Raw genomic sequence first — 27,097 nt, forward strand, 5'->3', positions numbered from 1 at the left:
TCAGTGGAGTTGGAAATTCGATGGAAACCCATTTAACTTGTATTTTTTATTCAGTACATGGGAATTTAACCACAAAATGTATGTTTATGTGTGCTACACCATCATGCACAGCCTTTTATCTGCAACAACTCAATTTGATGGAAACACATCTCTGGTAGGAAAATGTGCATATTGTTTTTATGCAGATTTTTGAATATAAAACCTGTCGCCAATTGGATGTTAACCTAGCTGGTTACCACGAGGGGCCCCTGTGTTGAGGATCAGCGTGGTGGATGTGTTGTTACCTACCCTCATCACCTGGGGGCGACCCGTCAGGAAGTCCAGTTGCAGAGAGAGGTGTTTAATCCCATGGTCCTTAGCTTAGTGATGAGCTTTGTGGGCACTATGGTGTTGAACACGGAGCTGTAGTCAATGAACAGCATTCTCACAGGTGTTCCTTTTGTCCAGGTGGGAAAGGGGAGTGTGATTGATATTGCGTCATCTGTGGATCTGTTGTGGTATGGAAATTAGAGTGGGTCTCAGGTTTCCGGGATGATGGTCTTGATGTGAGCCATGACCAGCCTTTCAAGGCACTTCATGGTTACCGACATGTTACCTTTGTTTTCTTGGGCACAGGGACTATGGTGGTCTGCTTGAAACATGTAGGTATTACCTACTCGGTCAGGGAGAGGTTGAAAATGTCCGTGAAGACTTGCCTGTTGGTCCGCGCATGCTCTGAGTACACGTCCTAGTAATCCGTCTGGCCCTGCGGCCTTGTGAATGTTGATCTGTTTAAAGGTATTGCTCACATCGGCTACAAAAAGCTCACAGGTCTTGCTCACATCGGCTCACAGTCATCTGGAACAGCTGGTGCTCTCATGCATGCTTCAGTGTTGCTTTCCTCGAAGCGAGCATAAAAGGTATTTAGCCCGTCTAGCAGGCTCGCGTCACTGGGCAGCTCGCGGCTGTGTTTCTCTTAATCCTGTATTGACGCTTTGCCTGTTTGATGGTCCTTCTGAGGGCATAGTGGGATTATTGTAAGCGTCCGGATTTGTGACCCGCTTCTTGAAAGCGGCAGCTCTAGCCTTTAGCTCGGTGCGGATGTTGCCTGTAATCTATGGCTTCTGGTTGAGATACAGTTGAAGTCGGAAGTTTACATACACCTTAGCCAAATACATTTAAACTCAGTTTTTCACAATACTTGACATTTAATCCTAGTAAAAATACCCTGTTTTAGGTCAGTTAGGATCACCACTTTATTTTAAGAATGTGAAATGTCAGAATAATATTAGAGAGAATGATTTATTTCAGCTTTTATTTCTTTCATCACATTCCCTGTGGGTCAGAAGTTTACATACACTCAATTAGTATTTGGTAGCATTGCCTGTTAAATTGTTTAACTTGGGTCAAATGTTTCAGGTAGCCTTCCATAAGCTTCCCAGAATAAGTTGGATGTATTTTGGCCCATTCCTCTTGACAGAGCTGATGGAACTGAGTCAGGTTTGTAGACCTCCTTGCTCGCACACGCTTTTTCAGTTCTGCCCAAAAATGTTCTATAGGATTGAGGTCAGGGCTTTGTGATGGCCACTCCAATACCTTTACTTTGTTGTCCTTAAGCCATTTTGCCACACCTTTGGAAGTATGCTTGGGGTCATTGTCCATTTGGAAGACCCATTTGCGACCAAGCTTTAATCTCTTGACTGATGTCTTGAGATGTTGCTTCTTGCCTTATGATGCCATCTATTTTATGAAGTGCACCAGTCCCTTGGGATGGTGTTCTTCGGCTTGCCAGCCTCCCCCTTTTTCCTCCAAACATAACGATGATCATTATGGCCAAACTGTTCTATTTTTGTTTCATCAGATCAGAGGACATTTCTCCAAAAAGTACGATCTTTGTCCCCATGTGCAGTTTCAAACCGTAGTCTGGCTTTTTCTTGTGGTTTTGGAATAGTGGCTTCTTCCTTCCTGAGCGGCCTATCGATACAGGACTCGTATTACTGTGGATGTAGATACTTTTGTACATGTTTCCTCCAGCATCTTCACAGGGTCATTTGCTGTTGTTCTGGGATTGATTTGCACTTTTCGCAGCAAAGTACGTTTCTCTCTAGGAGACAGAATGCGTCTCCTTCCTGAGCGGTATGATGGCTGCGTGATCCCATGGTGTTTATACTTGCGTACTATTGTTTGTACAGATGATTATGGTACCTTCAGGCGTTTGGAAATTGCTCCCAAGGATGAACCAGACTTGTTGAGGTCTACAATTCTGTTTCTGAGGTCTTGGCTGATTTCACAGTTTGTTTTACTCACTGCTTTAGCACACTCCGCCAACCCTGATGTCCTTGCCGTGTCTGAATCCGGGCTTAGGAAGGCCACCAACAATTCTGAGGTTTCCATACCCAGCTACAACATTTTCCATCAAGATAGGAACTGCCAAAGGAGGAGGAGTTGCAATCTACTGCAGAGAGAGCCTGCAAAGTTCTGTCATACTTTCCAGGTTTATACCCAAACAGTTTGAACTTCTAATTAAAAAAATTAACCTCTCCAGAATTAAGTCCCTCATGTTGAAGCCTGCTGTCGACCCCCCTCCCCTCTTAGCTGTTCCCTGGACACCATTTGTGAATTGATCGCCCCCCATCTAGCTTCAGAGTTCGTTCTCTTAGGTGACCTAAACTGGGATATTCTTAACACCCCGGCAGTCCTACAATCTAAGATAGATGCCCTCAATCTCACACAAATCATCTAGGAACCCAACAGGTACAACCCTAAATCTGTAAACATGGGCACCCTCATAGACATTATCCTGACCAATACACCTCCGCTGTTTTCAATCAGGATCTCAGCGATCACTGCCCCATTGCCTGTGTCCGCTATGGGCCCGCGGTCAAATGACCACCCCTCATCATAGTCAAACGCGCCCTAAAACACTTCTGCGAGCAGGCCTTCCTAATCGACCTGGCCCGGGTATCCTGGAAGGATATTGACCTCATCCTGTCAGTCGAGGATGCCTGGTTATTCTTTAAAAGTCATTTCCTCACCATCTTAGATAAGCATGCCCCGTTCAAAAAATGCAGAGCCAAGAACAGATATAGCCCTTGGTTCACTCCAGACCTGACTGCCCTTGACCAGCACAAAAAATATCCTGTGGCAGACTGCAATAACATCGAATAGTCCCCATGATAACGCAACTGTTCAGGGAAGTCAGGAACCAATACACGCAGTCAGTCAGGAAAGCAAAGGATAACTTTTTGTCATTCAGAAATTCGCATACTGTAGCTCTAACTCCAAAAGGTTTTGGGACACTGAAAAGTCCATGGAGAACAAGAGCACCTCCTCCCAGCTGCCCACTGCACTGAGGCTAGGTAACACGGTCACCACTGATAAATCCATGATAATCAAACATTTCAATAAGCATTTCTTAACGGCTGGCCATGCCTTCACTCCTGGCTACTCCAACCCTGGCCAACAGCTCCGCCTCCCCCGCAGCTACTCGCCCAAGCCTCCCCAGCTTCTCCTTCACCCAAATCCAGACAGCAGATGTTCTGAAAGAGCTGCAAAACCTAGTCCCATACAAATCAGCTGGGCTAGACAATCTGGACCCTCTCTTTCTAAAACTATCCACCGCCATTGTTGCAACCCCTATTACCAGCCTGTTCAATCTCTCTTTCATATTGTCCGAGATCCCTAAAGATTGGAAAGCTGCCGCGGTCATCCCCCTCTTCAAAGGGGGTGACACCCTACACCCAAACTGTTACAGACCTATATCCATCCTGCCCTGCCTATCTAAAGTCTTCGAAAGCCAAGTTAATCAACAGATTACTGACCATTTAGAATCCCAACGCACCTTCTCCGCTGTGCAATCCGGCTTCCGAGCCGATCACGGGTGCACCTCAGCCACGCTCAAGGTACTAAACGACATCATAAACGCCATCGATAAAAGACGGTACTGTGCAGCCGTCTTCATCGACCTGGCCAAGGCATTCAACTCTGTCAATCCCTGTATTCTTACCGGCAGACTCAATAGCCTTGGTTTTTCTAACGACTGCCTCGCCTGGTTCACTAACTACTTTGCAGACAGAGTTCAGTGTGTCAAATCGGACCTCTGGCATTTTCTATCGGGGTACCACAGGGTTCAAATCTCGGGCCGACTCTTTTCTCTGTATTTTTCAATGATGTCGCTCTTGCTGCGGGCGATTCCCTGATCCACCTCTACGCAGACGACACCATTCTGTATACTTCTGGCCCTTCCTTGGACACTGTGCTAACAAACCTCCAAACGAGCTTCAATGTCATACAACACTCCTTCCGTGGCCTCCAACTGCTCTTAAACGCTAGTAAAACCAAATGCATGCTTCTCAACCGTTCGCTGCCCGCACCCGCCCGCCTGACTAGCATCACCACCCTGGACGGTTCCGACCTAGAATATGTGGAAAACTATAAATACCTAGGTGTCTGGCTAGACTGTAAAATCTCCTTCCAGACTCATATTAAACATCTCCAATCCAAAATTAAATCTTGAATTGGCTTTCTATTTCGCAACAAAGCCTCCTTTACTCACGCCGCCAAACTTACCCTAGTAATTCTGACTATCCTACCGATCCTCAACTTCGGCGATGTCATCTACAAAATAGCTTCCAACACTTACTCAGCAAACTGGATGCAGTCTATCACAGTGCCATCTGTTTTGTTACCAAATCACCTTATACCACCCACAACTGCGACCTGTATGCTCTAGTTGGCTGGCCCTCGCTACATATTCGTCGCCAGACCCACTGGCTCCAGGTCATCTATAAGTCTATGCTAGGTAAAGCTCCACCTTAGTTCACTGGTCAAGATAACAACACCCGCTCATAGCACACGTTCCAGCAGGTATATCTCACTGATCATCCCCAAAGCCAACACCTCATTTGGGCGCCTTTCCTTCCAGCTTTCTGCTGCCAGTGATTGGAACGAATTGCAAAAATCCCTGAAGTTGGATACTTTTATCTCCCTCACCAACTTTAACAATCAACTAACCAATCGCTGCAGCTGTACATAGTCCATCTGTAAATAGCCCATCCAATCTACCTACCTCATCCCCATACTGTTTTTATTTTATTTACTTTTCTGCTCTTTTGCACACCAGTATCTCTACTTGCACATCATCATCTGCTCATTTATCACTCCAGTGTTAATCTGCTAAATTGTAATTATTTGCTCCTATGGCCTATTTATTGCCTACCTTCTCATGCCTTTTGCACACACTGTATATAGACTTTCTTTTTTCTACTGTGTCATTGACTTGTTTATTGTGTAATTGGCTTGTTTATTGTTTACTCCATGTGTAACTCTGTGTTGTTGTCTGTGTCACACTGCTTTGCTTTATCTTGGCCAGGTCGCAGTTTCAAATGAGAACTTGTTCTTAACTAGCCTACCTGGTTAAATAAAGGTGAAATAAAAAATAAATAAAAAAACAGTCAACTTAGTGTATGTTAACTTCTGACCCAGTGGAATTGTGATACAGTGAATTATAAGTGAAATAATCTGTCTGTAAACAATTGTTGGAAAAATGACTTCTGTCATTTAGATGTCATGTCAAGTAGATGTCCTAAACAACTTTCCAGAACTATAGTTAGTTAACAAGACATTTGTGGAATGGTTGAAAAAAATGACAACCTGGAACTACCACCATTCTCGTTGTCAGAGAGTCAGAGAATGCATTTGGCATCATGGCTGCAAGGATGAAGGTTTTTGATGTACACACAGACCCAGTTTTTTGTGTGTACTGTGTTTTAATTTAGATTAGCTGGAACTACACCACAAGTAGAAAAAAGCCAGTAAAATCTGTGGCACACAGCTCTTCTGTACTTTGTCAGCGCAAATAGAATGCATTCAAACACCTTGTGTTGCGATGAAGTAATGCTTTTTCAGCACACAAATAAACCTTTATTATTGCTCCTGAAAGTAAACCACAGTACAAAAGTATCTGCTGAGAACAGACATGTAAACAAGTGTCTGTGGAATAAAATATGTCAGTATAGTTACAAATATTTCTGAATATACATATTTCTTAACAGTAGTACAACAGTGTATGCTATGAACAGACATGTAAACAACAAAAGGGTGAAATATGAAGTGTCAAGAGTGTAGATACAAATATTTATGAGCCATATAAATATTTCGGAATAATAGTAAAACAGAGTCTTATTAACAGACATGTGAGACGCACATTGCGAACAAGACATGCTCAGAGATCTTGAGATATGTCTTCAATCAATGCCTTTGTGAGTGATGTCTGCAGCTGTTTTCTCCCTTCTTCTCACACCCCTGCTACAGAACTACTGCTGCTGCTCTGTGGCATCAGTGGAGTAGGTCTTGGAGGTGGTCCCAGGATAGAGCTTCCCAGGTCCAGCATGGAGATGTTTCTAATTCTGCACGGGAATTCAGTGCGGGAGAATGGCTGGGAGCCGACCACCAGTCAGTACTGGGGGTAGAGGTAGTGCTTGGGGCCGGTGAACAGGCTGTGCTGGGACGCAGAGAACAAAACCAGGTGCTGTCTCCATTCACTGGTGTTTGTGTCTTGAAAATAAAAAAGTAGAGGGCTATTTAGTACACATCCAAAACATTAATGAATGTCAAAAATCATTAACCGAGACTACAATAGACTATATAATGTACAGTATTATATAGAGCCCTTATTGCATGGAACTTCCATCTCATATTGCTCAAATAAACAGCAAACCTGGTTTTAACAAAAGGTAAAGCAACACTTTGCGGCACAAGCCTCTCCCCTATTTGACCTAGATAGTTTGTGTGTATGCATTGTAGGCTACGTGTGCCCTTTTGTTTTATTTGACCTTTATTTAACTAGGCAAGTCAGTTAAGAACAAATTCTTATTTTCAATGACGGCCTAGTGGGTTAACTGCCTGTTCAGGGGCAGAACGACAGATTCGTACCTTGTCAGCTCAGGGGTTTGAACTTGCAACCTTCTGTTTACTAGTCCAAAGCTTTAACCACTAGGCTACCCTGCTGCCCCAGGTTAGTTAAAAGTGTATGTAGTTCTGTCCTTGAGCTGTTCTTGTCTAATGATGTTCTGTATTATGTTTTGTGTTGAACCCCAGGAGAGTAACTTCTGCTTTTGCAACAGCTAATGGGGATCCTAATAAAATACCAATACCTAGTTACACATCTCTGCTCAAACGTTTGCAACATTTTGACTAACCGGACCTTGCTACTAAACTTTGACTTTGGTGTTACCAATTTGGGAAGCTTATGATTTTCTTTATATGACAAAATTATGTTTGATCAAATGTTTTAAAGATCTTTAGTTTAGTTAGTTTACTTGCTTTCCCTGCACGAGTATGCTGCTAGGCTAGCTAGCCATTAGCCAGCCAAGTAGATAGAATCGTACTGGTGAAGGTACTTTTGTACCTTCTCAGTCAATTAATGCGCAAAGTTGTCATTCGCCATGTTGAATCCACACTGAGTTTCGGGCTGAATTGTCAAGAAGCGGAAACTCATGTCACCCCTATGGTGGACGAAGGGGCGTAGACTTCAGCTTCCAAACTTCGGCTGGCCCTTGAGAAAAAAATGTTGTGTGCCCAAACAGCCGACAAAATCCTAACCAAACTCCAAAACGGACAAAAATATCACAAAATGTCATCATAATATATGTCGAACTGTACCAAACTGGGGGTGAAAAGATCTTTATAATACAACTGCTCTATATTGTTGCATAGCTAGAAACGCTGTACGCGTTTTCAACTGTCTTGAACTGCAGTAGACGGCTCTGTCTCTCACCTAGAGCTCATTTGAAATACAGCCCCATCAACTTTGTTTAAGTTTCCCTGTACTGTACTTTCTCTCAGCAGCACGTGGAGACTGGTTCTCTACAGAGTTGAGTGAGAAAGAGAGAGCGAGAAAAGGTGGAAGAATGTGGCTACTACATGAGGCACCTGCAGAGTTGCTTTCATAGCGTGACACCTTTGCCTTTTCTTCCAAAGAGATGCTTCCTCTAACAGTAAACAAGTAATGTAAATGAAAATGTGGAAATCCCTGAGCGCTTCCCCTTTAGGAAATGGAGACAAACGGAAAACACATTGACGTCTTGATGCAGTGGAACGAACACTGCTATCTGAACAATTTTAATTGGACTGTCGGCTTATGAGGGAATTAATGGCCAGAGAGGCTTTAATGTCTACAAGGTTTTCTATATTATGAAACCTACAGTATCTATTGGTTTATCGCCTCCATTGGCACAATGTTCTTTTAAAACCACATTATGAGTGAAATATGAGTGTATTCCCACAAAACTTTTAAAAACTGAAGTTGTATTATCTGTATTATCAGAAGTGAAATGAAGTCTCTGGAACTGCAGTTGAACAATGTTGTTGGTTTATCACATAAACTTCACTCTTAAATTAAAAAAAGGTTTCCAAAAAGTTTCTGCGGCTGTCCCCATAGTATAACCCTTTTTGTTTTCAGGTAGAACCCGTTTTGGTTCCAGGTAGAACTCTTTTGGTTTCCATGGGGTTATTCAAAGGGTTATCCTATGGGGACAGGCAAAGAACCCTTTTTGGTTCTAGATAGCACTTTTTTTTTTAAAGAATGTAGGTGAACCCTCAGCCCTGCAGGTGTGGTGCTTAACCTAGGGATCTCCATGGTTACCCACTGAGCTGTTCATACACACACACATCGTACTTGCACACCTTTGTGCTGAAATGTCACAGTGGGTTGATATAGAAAAGCAGAGTGAAAAACATAATCCCTTATTGTACACCATTGTGAGGGCTGTTAAAAATGTAGGGCTCGATTCTATCAGATCTGCTGTTGTTTTGGTGATGTCGGACGCGGAACTGCATCAGAGCTGTCAAATCCACAAGCGGCTCCTGGCATTATACCTAAAGCAGACATTGCCATTGACTGCACAGTGCCGCATTAAGATAAATCCCATGCAGCCTGGTTTACAAGTTCAAACACTGCATATGAGATGTAATCTACACCTCGATTAGGCTGATAGAAATCCTCATTATTTAGTTTAATGATTTTTTATTTGAGTGTCATTATTTCTATATAGCCTACACTTTCCCGTTCTGAACTTCTAACTTGAGTGGGGCGCTTTGTAGCAATGACTACGCGAGCAGCCGCTCTGATTTGACAGCTCTAACGCAGTTACACCTCCGACACTGCCAAAACACCAGCGTTGCGGGTGTCAGATATCGCCAGTTAACGCTTGATCTGATTGAATCAAGGCCTTAGACTGGGCACTAGTCTACCTCGCGCTCTGTGTCTGTGTCTGTACTTGTCTGTCTGATTTTGCCTGTCTATCTGACCAAGCTATCTCTATCTCTTACAGGTACCCTGGCAGCTGGCGAGCACAGTTTCCCTTTCCAATTTGTCATCCCAGGTAAGTTTGGGATAATTCTGGAACTGCATTCAATAGGTCCACAGCATTATTTTTGTCAGTGCAGTACAGCTGAACTGTTGTTGGTGACTTTTTTGGAGGAATCTGGTTTTCAGGTATAACCACTGACAGCGTGAAGTTTCTGAATAGGCACAGTGTGTGTTGCTTTTGGAGTATTGCTTAGGGCCCTTGGCTCTTTGTCTAACAATGAAACAATTGGCCTGGATATAATATAGCATTATGAATGGTATAAGAACGTTCAGTACAGTTTGTTCAGGTAAATAAAGAAATGCCTTTTCATATCAGAAGTAGGGTACATTATTGAAACTAATGTCTCTGCCCTTGTGCTACATGCACTTTAATTGTAACTGCCTTCGTCAGCCAGCCCCCCTTGTGTCAGCCAACATCTCCTGTCTGAGTGGGTGATATATGTCAAAGTAGGCCATGTTAGTCACCCCTGGCCAAGGACTAACACAAAGGCCAAGCAAACAAGTGCCAGTAGCCTAGACTTATCATGTCCCTACAGACACTCCTTTGTGTCGTAACACATGACATGTAGAATGCTATTCCTTGTTTTCTCCGGAATGCTTTTGACTGGACTGTGAACTCGAGTACATGCAGGTGTGAGGGCACAGACAGTGCAGTGGTTGTCTGTCTATTAGGCTACACTCTGTCTATAAATAGTATTTTAGTCCCGTAGTGCTGTCACTATTTAATTGCTCCTTGTGGGCCCCCTGCAATCACCCTGCTGCTCTCCACGTCCCTCCTTCCCCCGTCGTCAACAGAACGGCAACAGAATACATGATAATTACAGAGCTGATGATTGAATCATCCAGGCACTTAATTGAGCTGCGTGACCCAGTGGCAGTGCCCCCTGCTGGTTGTCAGGTCAGGGGCTGACAGGGGAGGCTTTAAAATCCACATTTTATAGCGCCTCCAAATGGGATGCTACGTTAAAACTGGTGTCCGTGCTGTGAAGATTGTTGAATGTTTATTTTTTTTATTTTTTTTTATTTCACCTTTATTTAACCAGGTAGGCTAGTTGAGAACAAGTTCTCATTTGCAACTGCGACCTGGCCAAGATAAAGCATAGCAGTGTGAACAGACAACACAGAGTTACACATGGAGTAAACAATTAGCAAGTCAATAACACAGTAGAAAAAATGGGCAGTCTATATACAATGTGTGCAAAAGGCATGAGGAGGTAGGCGAATAATACAATTTTGCAGATTAACACTGGAGTGATAAATGATCAGATGGTCATGTACAGGTAGAGATATTGGTGTGCAAAAGAGCAGAAAAGTAAATAAATAAAAACAGTATAAAAACAGTATGGGAATGAGGTAGGTGAAAATGGGTGAGCTATTTACCTATAGACTATGTACAGCTGCAGCGATCGGTTAGCTGCTCGGATAGCTGATGTTTGAAGTTGGTGAGGGAGATAAAAGTCTCCAACTTCAGCGATTTTTGCAATTCGTTCCAGTCACAGGCAGCAGAGTACTGGAACGAAAGGCGGCCAAATGAGGTGTTGGCTTTAGGGATGATCAGTGAGATACACCTGCTGGAGCGCGTGCTACGGATGGGTGTTGCCATCGTGACCAGTGAACTGAGATAAGGCGGAGCTTTACCTAGCATGGACTTGTAGATGACCTGGAGCCAGTGGGTCTGGCGACGGATATGTAGTGAGGGCCAGCCGACTAGAGCATACAAGTCGCAGTGGTGGGTGGTATAAGGTGCTTTAGTGACAAAACGGATGGCACTGTGATAGACTGCATCCAGTTTGCTGAGTAGAGTGTTGGAAGCCATTTTGTAGATGACATCGCCGAAGTCGAGGATCGGTAGGATAGTCAGTTTTACTAGGGTAAGCTTGGCAGCGTGAGTGAAGGAGGCTTTGTTGCGGAATAGAAAGCCGACTCTTGATTTGATTTTTGATTGGAGATGTTTGATGTGAGTCTGGAAGGAGAGTTTGCAGTCTAGCCAGACACCTAGGTACTTATAGATGTCCACATATTCAAGGTCGGAACCATCCATAGTGGTGATGCTAGTCGGGCATGCGGGTGCAGGCAGCGATCGGTTGAAAAGCATGCATTTGGTTTTACTCGCGTTTAAGAGCAGTTGGAGGCCACGGAAGGAGTGCTGTATGGCATTGAAGCTCGTTTGGAGGTTTGATAGCACAGTGTCCAATGACGGGCCGAAAGTATATAGAATGGTGTCGTCTGCGTAGAGGTGGATCAGGGAATCGCCCGCAGCAAGAGCAACATCATTGATATATACAGAGAAAAGAGTCGGCCCGAGAATTGGCACCCCCATAGAGACTGCCAGAGGACCGGACAGCATGCCCTCCGATTTGACACACTGAACTGTGTCTGCAAAGTAATTGGTGAACCAGGCAAGGCAGTCATCCGAAAAACCGAGGCTGTTGAGTCTGCCGATAAGAATATGGTGATTGACAGAGTCGAAAGCCTTGGCGAGGTCGATGAAGACGGCTGCACAGTACTGTCTTTTATCGATGGCGGTTATGATATCGTTTAGTACCTTGAGTGTGGCTGAGGTGCACCCGTGACCGGCTCGGAAACCAGATTGCACAGCGGAGAAGGTACGGTGGGATTCGAGATGGTCAGTGACCTGTTTGTTGACTTGGCTTTCGAAGACCTTAGATAGGCAGGGCAGGATGGATATAGGTCTATAGCAGTTTGGGTCCAGGGTGTCTCCCCCTTTGAAGAGGGGGATGACTGCGGCAGCTTTCCAATCCTTGGGGATCTCAGACGATATGAAAGAGAGGTTGAACAGGCTGGTAATAGGGGTTGCGACAATGGCGGCAGATAGTTTCAGAAATAGCGGGTCCAGATTGTCAAGCCCAGCTGATTTGTACGGGTCCAGGTTTTGCAGCTCTTTCAGAACATCTGCTATCTGGATTTGGGTAAAGGAGAACCTGGAGAGGCTTGGGTGAGGAACTACGGGGGGGGCGGAGCTGTTGGCCGAGGTTGGAGTAGCCAGGCGGAAGGCATGGCCAGCCGTTGAGAAGTGCTTATTGAAGTTTTCGATAATCATGGATTTATCGGTGGAGACCGTGTTTCCTAGCCTCAGTGCAGTGGGCAGCTTTCCTTAGGGAGACGTGACTGGCTGGCCTGGTGCTGGGTTCCCTTTGGCCAGGAGCCTGTCTGTGTCTGTTCTGCCAAGCCTTCTGCACCCAGACTGCTGCTCCTCACTAATCCTTTTTGACAGCAGGCAATTCCCCTGTGAAGCACCCGCTGCTGACATGATCATTTAACCTTTTACTGCAGTGGGCTAAATCAGGGTAGTCTTAAACAAGTCTACTTTGGGGAAAAAAGTATACACCTAACACTTATGGTTATGGGCTTAAAAAAAGAAGACACCAGTACCATGTCAGATATAGAGTTGAAATGTATTACATTTTTTGTTTGCATCCCAATATTCCACTTTATATACATCACAGAAGACTGAAATGTAACAAAACCGTTTGACATAGAAACACCAGATTTTTGGCAGGTTTTTTATATTAATAACATTCCACCCGTGAAGCCACTAGAAGATGATTTGGTCATTTGTCTGCAGGAAAGGGATACAAGAGGAGGAGGGCTGAATTGGAATTCATAATATTGAGAATGTGAGAGACTGAATTGTGTGTTCTGTATGCATCTCTGTCCTTCATAAGTCTTCCATTTTGTATTATCTATTTATTCCAATGATTCATAGGAAAATTCTATAATGTATTTGGTTAAAAGCATGACATTGGACACAATACATTCCAATTTGAATGTATCAGCACCTATTGTGCTTTATGAGTTGAATACAGTAGATGGATATTCAGTATGAACATTTCTTTAACCCAGTATAACATTTGTAAATGTATTCAGATAACATGTTTTCCAAGGTTTTTCTCTGAGATGTTCTAAGGTTTTTCTCTCATCTCTATCTCTTTTTGTACTAAACCTTATCCTACCATTCTCCATTTCCTCTCTCCTTCAAACCTCTCAGAATGGTTATTTTTGTCTTTCTCTTCTTCAGTTTCCGTTCCTCCATCTCTCCTCCTCTATCCTCTGTCCTTTCGGAAGTCTGTAAATAAACTCTGTCCTCCCCCTGTCCTGTTAGGAGGGGATTTGTGCAGATCAGACCGATAGGCACAGAGCCCTGAGTATCTGTCCCCCTGTCCTGTTAGGAGGGGATTTGTGCAGATCAGACCGATAGGCACAGACACTTAGTGACAGCGCTGCTAGGAGCCCTGAGTATCTGTCCCCCTGTCCTGATCTATCTGCTTCCCACTGCTCAGACCAAGCACTGACTGGCCCTCCTCTGATAAAGTACACACATGGACCAGCCACCAGTTTAGACTGCCACCCTGTTTAGACTGCCACCCTGTTTAGACTGCCACCCTGTTTAGACTGCCACCCTGTTTAGGTCAGAATCTCATATTCCCATTTATAGGTTTCACCTGCAGACAGCAGAAGCTTTATGAAATACATTAATCAGCTGTGGACTATGTTGCTGCTGTAGCAGTTGATATTGTGAAATTATTTATGTCCAAGAGTTACATTTAGTATACAATCTTAAACTCTCTGTAGTCAATCTCGCTCTGTCTAATAACTGTGTTTGTATCTGTCCAACTCAGTGGCTGCACCAACCTCCTTTGAAGGGCCCTTTGGGAAAATTGTTTACCGTGTGAGAGCCGTCATAGACACACCTCGCTTCTCCAAGGACTACAAGGCCCAGAAGCCCTTTTACCTACTCAACCTGCTCAACCTCAATCAAGTGCCCGACATTGAGGTAAAGACAACCAGTCACCAATGTCTCAGCACTGTCTCACTGTCTGAACTTGTGTTATTATGCAGTCATTTCCATGAAAACATACATGAAATTAGTTGCTAAATGAATAGGAAATATAGTCAAGACGTTGACAAGGTTATAAATAATCATTTTTAATTTAAATAATAATTGTGTCCTTTAAAACTTTGCTTTCATCAAAGAATCCTCCATTTGGAGCAAATACCGCCTTGCAGACCTTGGCATTCCAGTTGTCAATTTGTTGAGGTAATCTGAAGAGGCTTTGTCCCATGCTTCCTGAAGTTGGATTGGCTTGATGGGCACTTCTTACGTACCGTACGGTCAAGCTGCTCCCACAATAGCTCAATAGGGTTGAGATATGCACACATGACTGTAAGTCGCTTTGGATAAAAGCGTCTGCTAAATGGCATATATTATTATTATTATATTATCCGATGACTGTGCTGGCAACTCCATTATAGACAGAATACCAGCTGACTGCTTCTTCCCTAAATAGTTATTGCATAGTTTGGAGCTGTGATTTGGGTCATTGTCCTGTAGAAGGAAATTGGCTCCAATTAAGCGCTGTCCACAGGGTATGGCATGGCATTGCAAAATGGAGTGATAGCCTTCCTTCTTCAAGATCCCTTTAACCCTGTACAAATCTCCTACTTTACCACCACCAAATCACCCTTAGACCATCACATTGCCTCCACCATGCTTGACAGATGTCGTCAAGCACTCCTCCAGCATCTTTTCATTTTTTCTGTCTCACGAATGTTCGTCTTTGTGATCCGAACACCTCAAACTTAGATTTGCCTGTCCATAATAGTTTTTCCCCAATCTTTCTCTCTCCAGTGTCTGTGTTCTTTTGCCCATCTTAATCTTTTCTTTTTATTGGCCAGTCTGAGATATGGCTTTTTCTTTGCAACTCTGCCTAGAAGGACCAGCATCCCGGAGTTGCCTCTTCACTGTTGATTTTGAGACTGGTATTTTGCGGTTACTATTTAATGAATGCCAGTTGAGGACTTGTGATGTGTCTGTTTCTCAAACTAGACACTAATGTACTTGTCCTCTTGCTCAGTTTTGCACCAGGGCCTTCCACTACTCTTTCTATTCTGGTTAGAGCCAGTTTGCGCTGTTCTGTGAAGGGGTAGTACACAGCGTTGAACGAGATCTTCAGTTTCTTGGCAATTTCTCACATTGAATAGCCTTAATTCCTCAGAACAAGAATAGAGTGATGAGTTTCAGAAGTACGTTCTTTGTTTCTGGCCATTTTGAGCCTGTAATCGAACCCACAAATGTTGATGCTCCAGATACTCAACTTGTCTAAAGAAGGCCAGTTTTATTGCTTCTTTAGTCAAAACAACAGTTTTCAGCTGTGCTAACATAATTGCAAAAGGGTTTTATAATGATCAATTAAACTTTTTAAATAATACACTTGGATTAGCTAACACAATGTGCCATTGGAACACAGGAGTGATGGTTGCTGATAATGGGCCTCTGTGCGCCTATGTAGGTATTCCATTAAACAATAATCATTTGCAACATTAACACTGTTTATACTGTATTTCTGATCAATTTGAAGTTATTTTAATGGATAAAAAAAAGCTTTTCTTTCAAAAACAAGGACATTTCTAAGTGACCCCAAACTTTTAAAAGGTGGTGTGTATATACAGTACTTGGCTATAGACTGTGTACTAGAACAGTATATATTTCTGAAGAGGACAGTGGACTGACTACCTGTAGAGTGCCCACTTATTTGATCATGTCTTATTTTGTTTGATAATTATGGGATTTGATTTCTGCACGATGAGCGCAGTAAAACCACTTTCTCATCCATAATTGAAGATTACACGAGGTCTTCCCCCCCAGCTCTGATTTCTGTTACTACACTCTGTTCATCTGTCCCTCAGAACTGGTTGTTTTACCCTCACTATGACTGCTTCTCCCCAGCAACCCAGTTATGCTGTGACCACGAAGAGGTTCAGCTATCTCCTGCTGAAGACGGGCACCCTCATGCTGAAGGCTTGCAGTGACCTGAGGGGATACACACCAGGCCAGATCATCAGACTAGCCACTGAGATCCACAACAAGTCAGGCAAGGACACGGGCTGCGTGCTGGCCAGTCTCATACAGGTACCACACGACCACGTCTCACGGTTTCATGTTGCTACTGGTGTAACTTTTGATCAAATGCTGATACACTATATATACTAAAGTATGTGGACACCCCTTCAAATTAGTGGATTTGGCTATTTCAACCACACCGTTGCTTGACAGTTGTATAAAATGTAGCACACAGCCATTTAATTTCCATAGACTAACATTGGCAGTAGAATGACCTTACTGGAGAGCTCAGTGACTTTCAACGTGGCACTGTCTTCCAAAAAGTCAGTTCATCAAATTTCTGCCCTGCTGGAGCTGCCCCGGTCAACTGTAAGTGCTGTTATTGGGAAGTGGAAATGTCTCGGAGCAATAATGGGTCAGCCGTGAAGTAGTTAGGCCACACAAGTTCACGGAACGGAACCGCCGAATGCTGAAGCATGGAGCGCATAAAATTTGTCTGTCCTCGGTTGCAACACTCCCTACTGAGTTCCAAACTGCCTCTGGAAGCAACGTCAGCTTAAGAACTGTTTGTCAGAAACTTCATGAAATGGGTTTCCATAGCCGAGCAGCCACACGCACACAAGCCTAAGATCACCATGCGCAATGCCAAGCGTTGTCTGGAGTGGTGTAAAGCTCACAGCCACTGGACTCTGGAGCCGTGGAAACGCGTTCTCTGGAGTGATGAATCACGCTTTACCATCTGGCAGTCAGACGGACGAATCTGGGTTTGGCAAATGCCAGGAGAACGCTACCTACCCCAATGCATAGTGCTAACTGTAAAGTGTGGTGGAGGAGGAATAATGGTCTGAGGCTGTTTTTCCTGGTTTGGGCTAGGCCCCTTAGCTCCAGTGAAGGGAAATTGTAATACTACAGCATACAATTACATTCTAGACTATGCTGTCCAACTTTGTGGCAACAGTCTTGGGAAGGCCTTTCCTGTTTCATCATGACAATGCCCCCATGCACTAAGTGAGGTCCATGCAGAGGTTTGTCGAGATTGGTGTGGAAGAACTTGACTGGCCTGCCCAGAGCCCTGACCTCAACCCCATCAAATACCTTTGGAATGAATTGGAACTATTAATGCCCAGGATTTTGGAATGAGATGTTTGACAAGCAGCTGTACACATACTTTTGAGTATTTTTAGTGTATATATTTGATCTGTAGTGTTTGTCTGTATTGTTTACTCTAGGCTGTATGTTTGTTGGATGTAGATCTTGTCTCTGATACCCCTCCTCCTTTTCTCTTGCTCAGAAAGTGACTTATAAGACCAAACGAGCTTTGTACGACCTGCGGACCATAGCAGAGGTAGAGGGGGCGGGAGTGAAGGCGGGGAAACACGCTGAGTGGCGAGAGCAGATCATCGTACCGCCCCTCCCCCAGTCTGCCCTGGCCGGCTGCAGCCTCATAGAGATCGACTACTTCATCCAGGTTAGTAACATCCTCAATCGAGTGCTCTGATGGGCATCCACCCGATTAAAGCATTTTGTTCACAGGTGGTATTTCAGAGTTTTAGCAGTTGTATAGGGTTCATTCTATAGAGTTCAGGTGAGTACTTTGCGCTTCAGCAAACAAAGGCAAGGAGGGGTGCTCAACAACAATGACAAAAATCATGAGAGTTGCCTACCAAGAAAAACTTCCAAAAGGACAAATTAGAGGTTAAAAGGTCATTTTGGAAGTTTTTCTTGGTAAACCATTCTCATACTGTTCGTTCTGTAGTTATAGTTGCAACATGAACCAGACAATTTTCCTCATACAGTATCATACTGTAGTAAATCCTCTCATTAACCCAATGCACCTGCCATGTAGTATGCTGTAAGTCATTCATGCTCAATTTAAAAGGTCTCTTTTGAGTTCAGGGATTATACTATGGTAATCTGAACAGATCAGATGTCTTGGTCGTCATACAGTATGGCAAAGCGATTTGTGTCAGTACTGTACTTAAAGGATCACCTGGGATGACAGGATATTTAACATTTACATTGTGTCTTTGTGAACGCTGCAGGTATCACTAAAATCCCCTGAGACGGTTGTCACTTTACCCATCTACATCGGGAACATCGCTGTCAACTTGACCCCGTCACGAGCTATGCCCTCAACCCCAGCCCCAACACCCATCAGCCCTAACACCGGCCTGGAAGGGGTTACCCCCAGCGCACCCCCAGCTGAGGAGGACCTGGAGGAGGAGTTGGGTGCAGGGGGTTCAGTCAGCGAGGAGATCCCCACTAAGAGCCACTCCCAGCAGGACCAATCCGGCCGACCCCCCACCATGTCCCCCAGTGCATTTAGCTACGCTCCCGGTGCAGCTTTCCCACCCAGCCAGCGACGTGCCGACGACACCTCTGCGCCTCTGTTCTGTGTGTCCACTGGGTCCACCATCCCTTTCTTTACAGAGGGAAACGTCACCCCAGTACCCACGTCCTGTCCTCTCATACTCCCCCCTGAGTACAGCACCTGGGACTACCCACATGGTGAGTTACCCCTGCCTAATACAGCACTATTACATAGTTAGTCACCACTTGCTGCTCCTACACACAGTTTAACCTGTCTGGAGTTGATTCTGTAAATCACTTCTGTTTCATTATGATGATAAATGAACAATAGTCTACTATTTGTCGGACTGTTTCTCTGGTTTGTATGTGGATCTTACAGAACCCCCTCCCACCTATGAGGAGAGCTGCAGCAGCAACAACTCCAGCTTCAACAACAGCATGCCGTAGAGGAGAGGGGACTGAGCATAATGCAGCTCAAAACTGCAATTACACCCCCTAAAGGACAAATAGGGTACTGCAGCCCTAGCTCCAAGGGGATAGAAGACGCTAACCTCCTAAATGTTACACTTAAACAGGGCTCTCCAACCCTGTTCCTGGAGCTACCCACCTGTAGTTTTTCACTCCAACCCTGTTCCTGGAGCTACCCTCCTGTAGGTTTTCACTCCAACCCTGTTCCTGGAGCTACCCTCCTGTAGGTTTTCACTCCGACCCTGTTCCTGGAGCTACCCTCCTGTAGGTTTTCACTCCAACCCTGTTCCTGGAGCTACCCTCCTGTAGGTTTCACTCCAACCCTGTTCCTGGAGCTACCCTCCTGTAGGTTTTCACTCCGACCCTATTCCTGGAAAACCTACAGGAGGGTAGCTCCAGGAATAGGGTTGGAGTGAAAACCTACAGGACTGTAGCTCTCCAGGAACGGGGCTGGAGTGAAACCTACAGGACGGTAGCTCTCCAGGAACAGGGTTGGAGTGAAACCTACAGGAGGGTAGCTCTCCAGGAACAGGGTTGGAGTGAAAACCTACAGGAGGGTAGCTCCAGGAATAGGGTTGGAGTGAAAACCTACAGGACTGTAGCTCTCCAGGAACGGGGCTGGAGTGAAAACCTACAGGACGGTAGCTCTCCAGGAACAGGGTTGGAGTGAAAACCTACAGGACGGTAGCTCTCCAGGAATAGGGTTGGAGTGAAAACCTACAGGACGGTAAGCTCTCCAAGAACAGGGTTGGAGTGAAAACCTACAGGACGGTAGCTCTCCAGGAACAGGGTTGGAGTGAAAACCTACAGGACGGTAGCTCTCCAGGAATAGGGTTGGAGTGAAAACCTACAGGACGGTAAGCTCTCCAAGAACAGGGTTGGAGTGAAAACCTACAGGGCGGTAGCTCTCCAGGAATAGGGTTGGAGTAAAAACCTACAGGACGGTAGCTCTCCAGGAACAGGGTTGGAGAGCCCTGCTCTAAATATGTTTAAAAAAGGGATCATATCTGTTGTTTTTTGTGTGTGTGTCATGATGGTTTATACCCCTTTTTCTCCCTGACTAAAATGTCCTGCTATTATATAGATTGCTTGAGAGAGAACATGAACTGTGTCTAAAATTAGCACTTCAGAGTAAACATATAGTGGGTATGATATTCCATGATTAGAGCCCATTGGAGGCTAAACATTTTTGCATTTGAGAATATTCTTGCATCTATGATGCCTTGAAATTGTTGTAGGTCCGCTACTGTCTCTCCTTCATTCTTCAGACACAACCAAAAGCTGGCCTTTGTTGTAGTTTCTTTCCAAATGTGCACACTACTGTAATTACGATCCATCACTGTCCACTTCCACCACAGTGGCTCCGTCTTTTGATGGGTAGAGTCGGGCTGGCCTAGCTGGACATCAAGACCTGAGCATGCCTACCCCCTGGTGGCCATCAACGGAAGAGAATGTTGCCCATCAACGGAAAAGAATGTTGCCCATTGGGAAAGCTTCTGACCATCACTAAGGGCACTATTTAATCTGTAAAGCTGAAGCGTTGCAGATTCCACGATAGAAATGTAGAGGTCAATTCCCATTGAGCCGACATCTGCAGCGTTTACAGTGAATGCAGTCTCCGCTAAAAGCAGGAACATGGTCTTTAAATGTCAAGCACGCTGTAAAGCTGCAATGCAGATTGAATAGAGCCCTAAAGCACTGGAACTCAATGATGCCTGCTAAGTAGAACATACTCCTTCAACCTGTGATCTACTGACCAGGGGCTTCATATCTTGTCACACCTCATCATCTTGAAAAAGACAAGCGGGACATTGTACTCTTGGGTGTGTAGGGGTAATTGACATAGCAAGGTTGGATATGCATTTATGACATCTGATGCAAACACTTTTACCTTCCTCTTTTTTTTTACCCTGGATACAATTTTGTACCCTGATTTTCCCCATGTGGCCTTAACTCCTTCTGTTCTACCTACATTACTATGTGGTGATGAAGACGGTTGTCTTCAGGATTTCTGTTGCTTTTGAAATGGCAGTCAATGCAGATAACACATTTGTTGGTGCGACAACCAACAGTGTGAAATGTTCAAATGTTCAAGCACAAGACAGCACCTTTTGGCAGTTTGAAACAGTGCATGTATATGTTGTTGTGTGTGAATGTGTATGTAGTGTACCAGTTCCTGTTGTTGATCGCCCCTCCTGTCTTTGGCAGTTGATAACGTCAAGTTGTAAAACTGAGCTGTCCAACATCAGGCAATATCATCCACTGTGTGTTTATGTTGATTTGTATGTCTTGTTTCTGTCTCAATGACAGCCTCCTTTTGTATGTCTAGGCCAACCACACTGTGGCTTATGTTTCATACAATTCTGTAATTACAAACTTTAGCACCTGCTGTGGGAATAAATGTATATAGCCAGCCCTCCTGTAATGGCAGCCTTGTGCTGTCAAAGCCTTCAAATACCAGAAAATAGATGGCAGATGATATTGGGAATTGATCTGCGGTTCAGACCACTGCTCTAAAGTAATAAGGCATCATCTCTAAGAACCATAGAAATCACACCTCTACTTTATTTACCATCTTCTCAGTTTACTCACGTCACTAACAAATTACATCTACTATTGTGTGAAACATACGATTCCCGAAAATAAGGCCAAGCTGCTAAATCAAAATGTGCAATATATTGTCAACATTTATGGTCTTAATTTGAGGTTAGGATTAGGAATACGGTTAGCAGTGTGGTTAAGGTTAAAATATTATTTGATTTTACAGTTTTTTTTTATTGCTAAATGACAGTGGGCACAACTGGAGTCACATGTGCAAAACTCTAACTACAGTCTGCACTACCAACATTCACCTGAGCTAAACAGTTCACATCACCTGCAAAACTCATTCCAAGCAACACAACTCTTAACACATGGCTCAAAACACGCTCACTGAGATAACACACACTGTCACTCAGAACACACAGAGTAAAAACACTAGCATCAAACACCAATACAGAAAATACAAACTTTTCATCTTTACAGTTTGAACAAGAAAAGAGTGACATTCTTTCACATGATTTATTAAAATTTTTAGAACATAACAATTCTTTAAGGTAAATGAAAATTAGCAGTTTGCTTCAATAGTCTGTAGTAATTTACGGAATTACAGTAATGAGAAAAAAAAGGTAATGAGAGAAAAAAAGGTACAAACTAAAAGTACATACTGTAATTCAAACAAATAATTGAGGGGCTAATCCTGCCTCTTTACATTTACATTTAAGTCATTTAGCATCTTAGGCCACAAATTGGTTTTCATCCAGTGGAACAACTTTACAATCATCTAAATCTTTTAATGTTTTCTATCTAGGTATTCCTTAAAGCCCTCTCTCTATGGCCACAGGTTTTCTGTTTTCTCTTGGCACCTGGGGAAGAACCTTCTGGAGTGCCATCCATCCCTGGCAGTCCTCTGGACTCGTGTCCTCACATCCGGCATGCATGGCTTCCAAAAGATACATTTTGTCATGTGGGTGGAGACCAAACACTTTCCACCTCCAGGCAGAGAAAAACTCCTCTATTGGGTTGAGGAAGGGTGAATATGCAGGCAGGTACAAAACCATAAATCTGTGATGTGCTGCAAACCAAACAGCTGCAGAGTGGTGAAAAGTAATGTTATCTGAAAAAAAAACTTGACAGCTGTTCTGCTGGCATTAGCTGAGTGGCTGAAAAGCTAAAGCCTTTCTGTGTTGTATGGGCCAATGAGTGGTGTGTTGAGAAGCAAACAATCATTGTCCATTGCAGCACACATGGTGATATTTCCCCCCTTTGGCCTGGAACCTCCACAGTGCCCTTTGACCTATAACATTCCTTCCTCTGTGTTTTAAATTTTCGATAAATACAAATGAATGTGGTCTTTCCAGTGCTTCCACCTCCATTACTCTCTGAAAAACAGTAAGTGCACAGTTTTACTGCTGTGTTTATTTTTACTGTAAATATTTTGTATAGCTGTGTACGTAACCTCAGACGTCTTACCTGGACATATTGGTATCTTTGCTCTTTTACCCGTTCACTGTTTCTCTCGAACGGTACAGTGTATAACTGTTTCATTGTAACTTGGTGTTTCTTTAGGACTCGAGCAATAGTTGTTGTGCTGACAGAATTAACATTTTCAAATATATCATTATCAGCCAGCACTCTATCTTGAATCTCCCGCAGTTTTATTGCATTGTTGACAACAACCATGTCAACAATAGCATTTTCCTGCGCATCTGAAAATATTTTTCCTCTTCCCCCTGTTGGGGGCAGCCTTTGGGTCCTGTTGTAAAAATATATTTTACAGTCAAACTTACTGTAATATATATCTGTGTAAATATTCTATAATTGCAATACAAAATAGATTCCTGTAATGTTTTCATTTACTGTAAGGATGTAACTCTCACCTGTTTGCATGATGGAAAATTCGCATTACAGATGCCACTGTGGATCTTTGCAGATTGGGTTGCACCCTCAACCCTGCCTCTCTCAATGAGAGACCATGGTTCACGACATGGTCTATAAGTGTAGCCCTTATTTCATCTGAAATAACAGCTCTTTGTCTTCCTCCACACATCCGCCCTCTCCCTGCCACCCTTCTCCCTCCACGAACCCATCTTCCTTGTTCCATTTCCAAAATGAGTCTTTCTGACCTCTACCTATATATACTGTAATATGTGTGTGTGTTCACTAACAAGTCTAAAATAAGACACCCGCTTAGCCTTTCAGCTGAAATTGCAATCAGCAGTGTTTGAAAGGCACAAGGCTGAAATCTATTCCGTTTTGACAGCAGTGTGTTGCATTTGAACAAAGTGCTGTAAATCCACAGTGTTGTGCAGGCTGTGGTTAAAGTCATGGGATAAGTGTGTAGAGTTTTGAAAACTGTGTTCAAGCAATGAAAAACGAACTAGAGTTTGGTCCACATGAACTGCTGCTGTGCAGACTGTAGTTACCAGTTGTGTCCACTGTCGTTTAGCAATCGAAAAAAACTGTAAGAAGAGAAGTAGATCTTCCGGCTTTGCAGCTTGACCAGAAAGTGACGTCCGAAATATACTATGTAATTCACTCATTAAACATCACTAGACATAATATTACACCTTCTACTGTGTGAAACATACTGTGTAATGTACATGTCCACTGAGTTGTTGTTAAACCAAGCCTTAACTACATGATCCCAGTTCCCATTAGTCTGCATAGTCATCATCCTCATCCAGGTGCTAGAGGTTTGGAATAGGATCTCTTTGTCTAGGAGAGTATTGGGAGTGCTTTTGTGGCCCTCCCTGTTTTATCTACTGGTCTCCCCTGGACTGAAGATGCACTGAATGAATACTAAAGTAGCTGTGAAACCCGTGAGGATTTTCCTCAAATGTATTTCAGCTCTGCTTGTGGACCTTGGATCTCCTCTTTTTTTAATCCTAGAAAAAGAACAAGACAAAATGTGCAATTCTGTTATCTCCGTGTTTGGTACGGCAGCTTAGTTCTCAAGTCATTTCATGCTGCTTTTATCAATCCTGCCCCACTGTTTTTATTTATCTTCACCAAAGGTACTATAGCTTTCTAAACTCCATGTTTTCGTTGTACATTCTTTCCCCTCACAAATCGGTGAGTGGTGTACATGTGGTTTTGTATTTTTCTACTTGTGAACAGTTTTCTGGTGCAAATGGTAGCCATTTGAGAGACAAAAAATATTATGGAGAAAAAAATGTAGCACCATAGTCAATCAAAATTGTACAGTTTACCAATAAAATTATAATCTGACATATCCTTTGTACTGGTTTTGCAAAGGAAAATGGTTTCTTAGGCCCTATATTTACCTGTCCCAAAGCACAAAGATATCATGTTATGATACTATAAGTGGTTGGATGATAGAGAATTAAAGGTGACCTCAGGTGCCGTCAAAGGAAATGAGTCTATCAACTGCTTTAAAAGATGGGAACATATGCCTTGTGTTCTGCCTGTGTAATCCTACATGCCTTGGTGTGACTGAGATGCTGTACTTTAGCCTCCTTCCTTAATGTTTTGACAATGACATGGCCCAAAGACTGTCCAGTAGCCATGACAATGGGAGCAGCAGGGTAGAGCGTGAGAAGAGCAATGAAGAAACAGCCTTTTCAGGCATCATCCCCGGGCTCGCCACCTCACTTTACCGCAGCATCGCTCATCCTCTGTTGCCATAGAAACTGCTTAGCCCCAATCCGCCAGCCTCCCTGTGTCACACATGGACCACAGAGCTCATGTCTGCTTGCATACCTGCCAAGAGATGAAGGGAATATAACCTGCAAGGGCAACCTAATTTCACATTTCACATAATGTGCAGAATCACTGCTGGATATTCTATGCTGGTATGTGGCCATTGCTTAATTTTTGTCATTTAGCTGCAACAGCTATCACTTTGTTTTTTATAAGGAAGTAAATGACCCAACACAGGCTGTGTGCCTATTTGACTCCACCACCTGCTGTGATGATGGAATGACCCAAACAAGGTGACCTGGGCTACAGGCCTATATCATTATCAACCACAGGAGACAGAGCTAGTGGTGAGTTAAAATTTTAAAATATTTTTTAAAATATATTTTTTGGGAATGCCTTTATTTAACCAGGCAAGTCAGTTAAGAACATATTCTTATTTTCAATGACGGCCTGGGAACAGTGGGTTAAGCTGTTCAGGGGCAAACGACAGATCTTGTCAAGGGTTTTAAACTAAAATTATAGTTCAATTTGTTCTAACCACTTTTTGGCTACTGCAAAGTTCCCCTGTATATGTTATCGTTCATTATTTTCTTACATTTTTTCTACATACAAAATAAAAACCACTTGAATGAGGTAAACATTTGAGGGTTTAGAATGTGTGAAATTAGATATTTCAGAAAACCTCATTTAATAAAATGTGCTGAAATTTGTTAAAACATGTTTTCACTGGCATTATAGGGAGTGTCCTTGGATGAGGAATAAAAATATCATAACCATTTTGCATTTCATCACAACAAAATGTGGAATAAGTCCATGGGTAAAATACTTAACTAATGAAATATGGAAGAACTACAAGTAGCCTAAAGATGAATGGCAGATGGTTAACTGATTCTAAAGATGCCAGTTTTATTGCCTTTATCTAGGGTAACCATTCAATGAGCTCACTACCCATAATAAAAAAATGCTTTTTAATGATTTTTAAAATGATAATTTGGATTAGCTAAACACAATTTTTCATTCTGAACCAATCAGATGTTTTGGTTGGTGGTTTTGGGCTGTAGCAACTCTGTGTATTTCCATTAAAAACTCAGCTGGCTGAGCCACAATAGTAAATTCCATTAACAATGTCTTCACTGGCCTTTGCCAAGGTCAGAATTTGAACAGTTATTTTAAATGGACTTCAAAAATGCTTTTCCACATACGAGGACATTTAATGGTGTAATTTAGAACATAAATAAACTCAAGAGAATTGTGAGTTAAATTAACACAGCAGCAAACATTCTGCAGCGTACAATCCCATCTGGTTTGCGTTTAGTGGGACTATCATTTGTTTTTCAACAGGTATTGACCCAACACAGGCTGTGTCTTTTGACCAATAAGGAGTGATGGAGTGCTGTATCAGATGACCTGGCCTCCACAACCACCAAACCTCATAGCAGAAAGAGATGATTTGATTAGTTGGACTGGAGTGAAGGAAATTTTTAGCAGCCAACAAGTGCTGAGCACCATGTGGGAACGGTTCTGGACTGTTGTTAAAGCTTCCAGGTGAAGCTGGTTGAGAGAATGCCAAGAGTGTGCAAAGCTGTCAGAGGCAAAGGGTGGCTACTTTCAAGAATGTTAAATATAAAATATATTTTGATTTGTTTCACACTTTTTGATGGTTACTAAGGAGCCATATGTTATTTCATAGTTTTCTTCACTGTTATTCTACAATGTAAAAATAAAAACCCGTGAATGAGTTTGGAACAGGGCCTTTGGTGGCTGAAAAATGTACTGTATGCAAATTTCCTTCAGTACCTCATTTAAGTTCATTCATGGAAACACTGACTTCTATGGCCTTTGCTCAGGTCAGAATACTTTCTGTTAACAGTCTCTTGTGTGGCTTCACTCCGTATGCCACATACTAG

The 27,097-nt window shown here is 43.2% G+C and overlaps 1 protein-coding gene and 1 long non-coding RNA gene across 4 annotated transcripts in view; one reads left to right on the top strand and one right to left on the bottom strand.

Annotated features, from left to right (window-relative positions):
- The window catches only part of arrdc1b (arrestin domain containing 1b), a 56,931-nt gene extending 37,636 nt beyond the window's left edge, over nucleotides 1-19,295 (top strand). For both annotated transcript variants that reach the window (XM_035772246.2, XM_052521152.1), the window contains exons 3-8: nucleotides 9,312-9,362; nucleotides 13,990-14,144; nucleotides 16,098-16,280; nucleotides 17,503-17,679; nucleotides 18,254-18,719; nucleotides 18,901-19,295. In XM_035772246.2, the coding sequence (XP_035628139.1) occupies nucleotides 9,312-9,362; nucleotides 13,990-14,144; nucleotides 16,098-16,280; nucleotides 17,503-17,679; nucleotides 18,254-18,719; nucleotides 18,901-18,968 (1,100 nt within the window). In that variant the 3' untranslated portion in view covers nucleotides 18,969-19,295. The remainder of the gene's footprint in view (nucleotides 1-9,311; nucleotides 9,363-13,989; nucleotides 14,145-16,097; nucleotides 16,281-17,502; nucleotides 17,680-18,253; nucleotides 18,720-18,900) is intronic.
- Nucleotides 19,296-19,495: 200 nt separating this feature from the next.
- On the bottom strand, nucleotides 19,496-20,245 carry LOC127930756 (uncharacterized). 2 transcript variants are annotated; one of them, XR_008139337.1, is made up of 3 exons: nucleotides 19,924-20,245; nucleotides 19,751-19,836; nucleotides 19,496-19,706 (listed from the first exon to the last, which is right to left on the bottom strand). It is a non-coding gene; the product is annotated as an uncharacterized LOC127930756 (long non-coding RNA). The 2 variants fall into 2 exon arrangements; XR_008139338.1 differs by having other exon boundaries at nucleotides 19,881-20,245.
- Between the last annotated feature and the right edge of the window lie 6,852 nt (nucleotides 20,246-27,097).

The sequence above is a fragment of the Oncorhynchus keta genome, chromosome 6 (assembly GCF_023373465.1).
Source record: "Oncorhynchus keta strain PuntledgeMale-10-30-2019 chromosome 6, Oket_V2, whole genome shotgun sequence".
Lineage (NCBI taxonomy): Eukaryota > Metazoa > Chordata > Actinopteri > Salmoniformes > Salmonidae > Oncorhynchus > Oncorhynchus keta.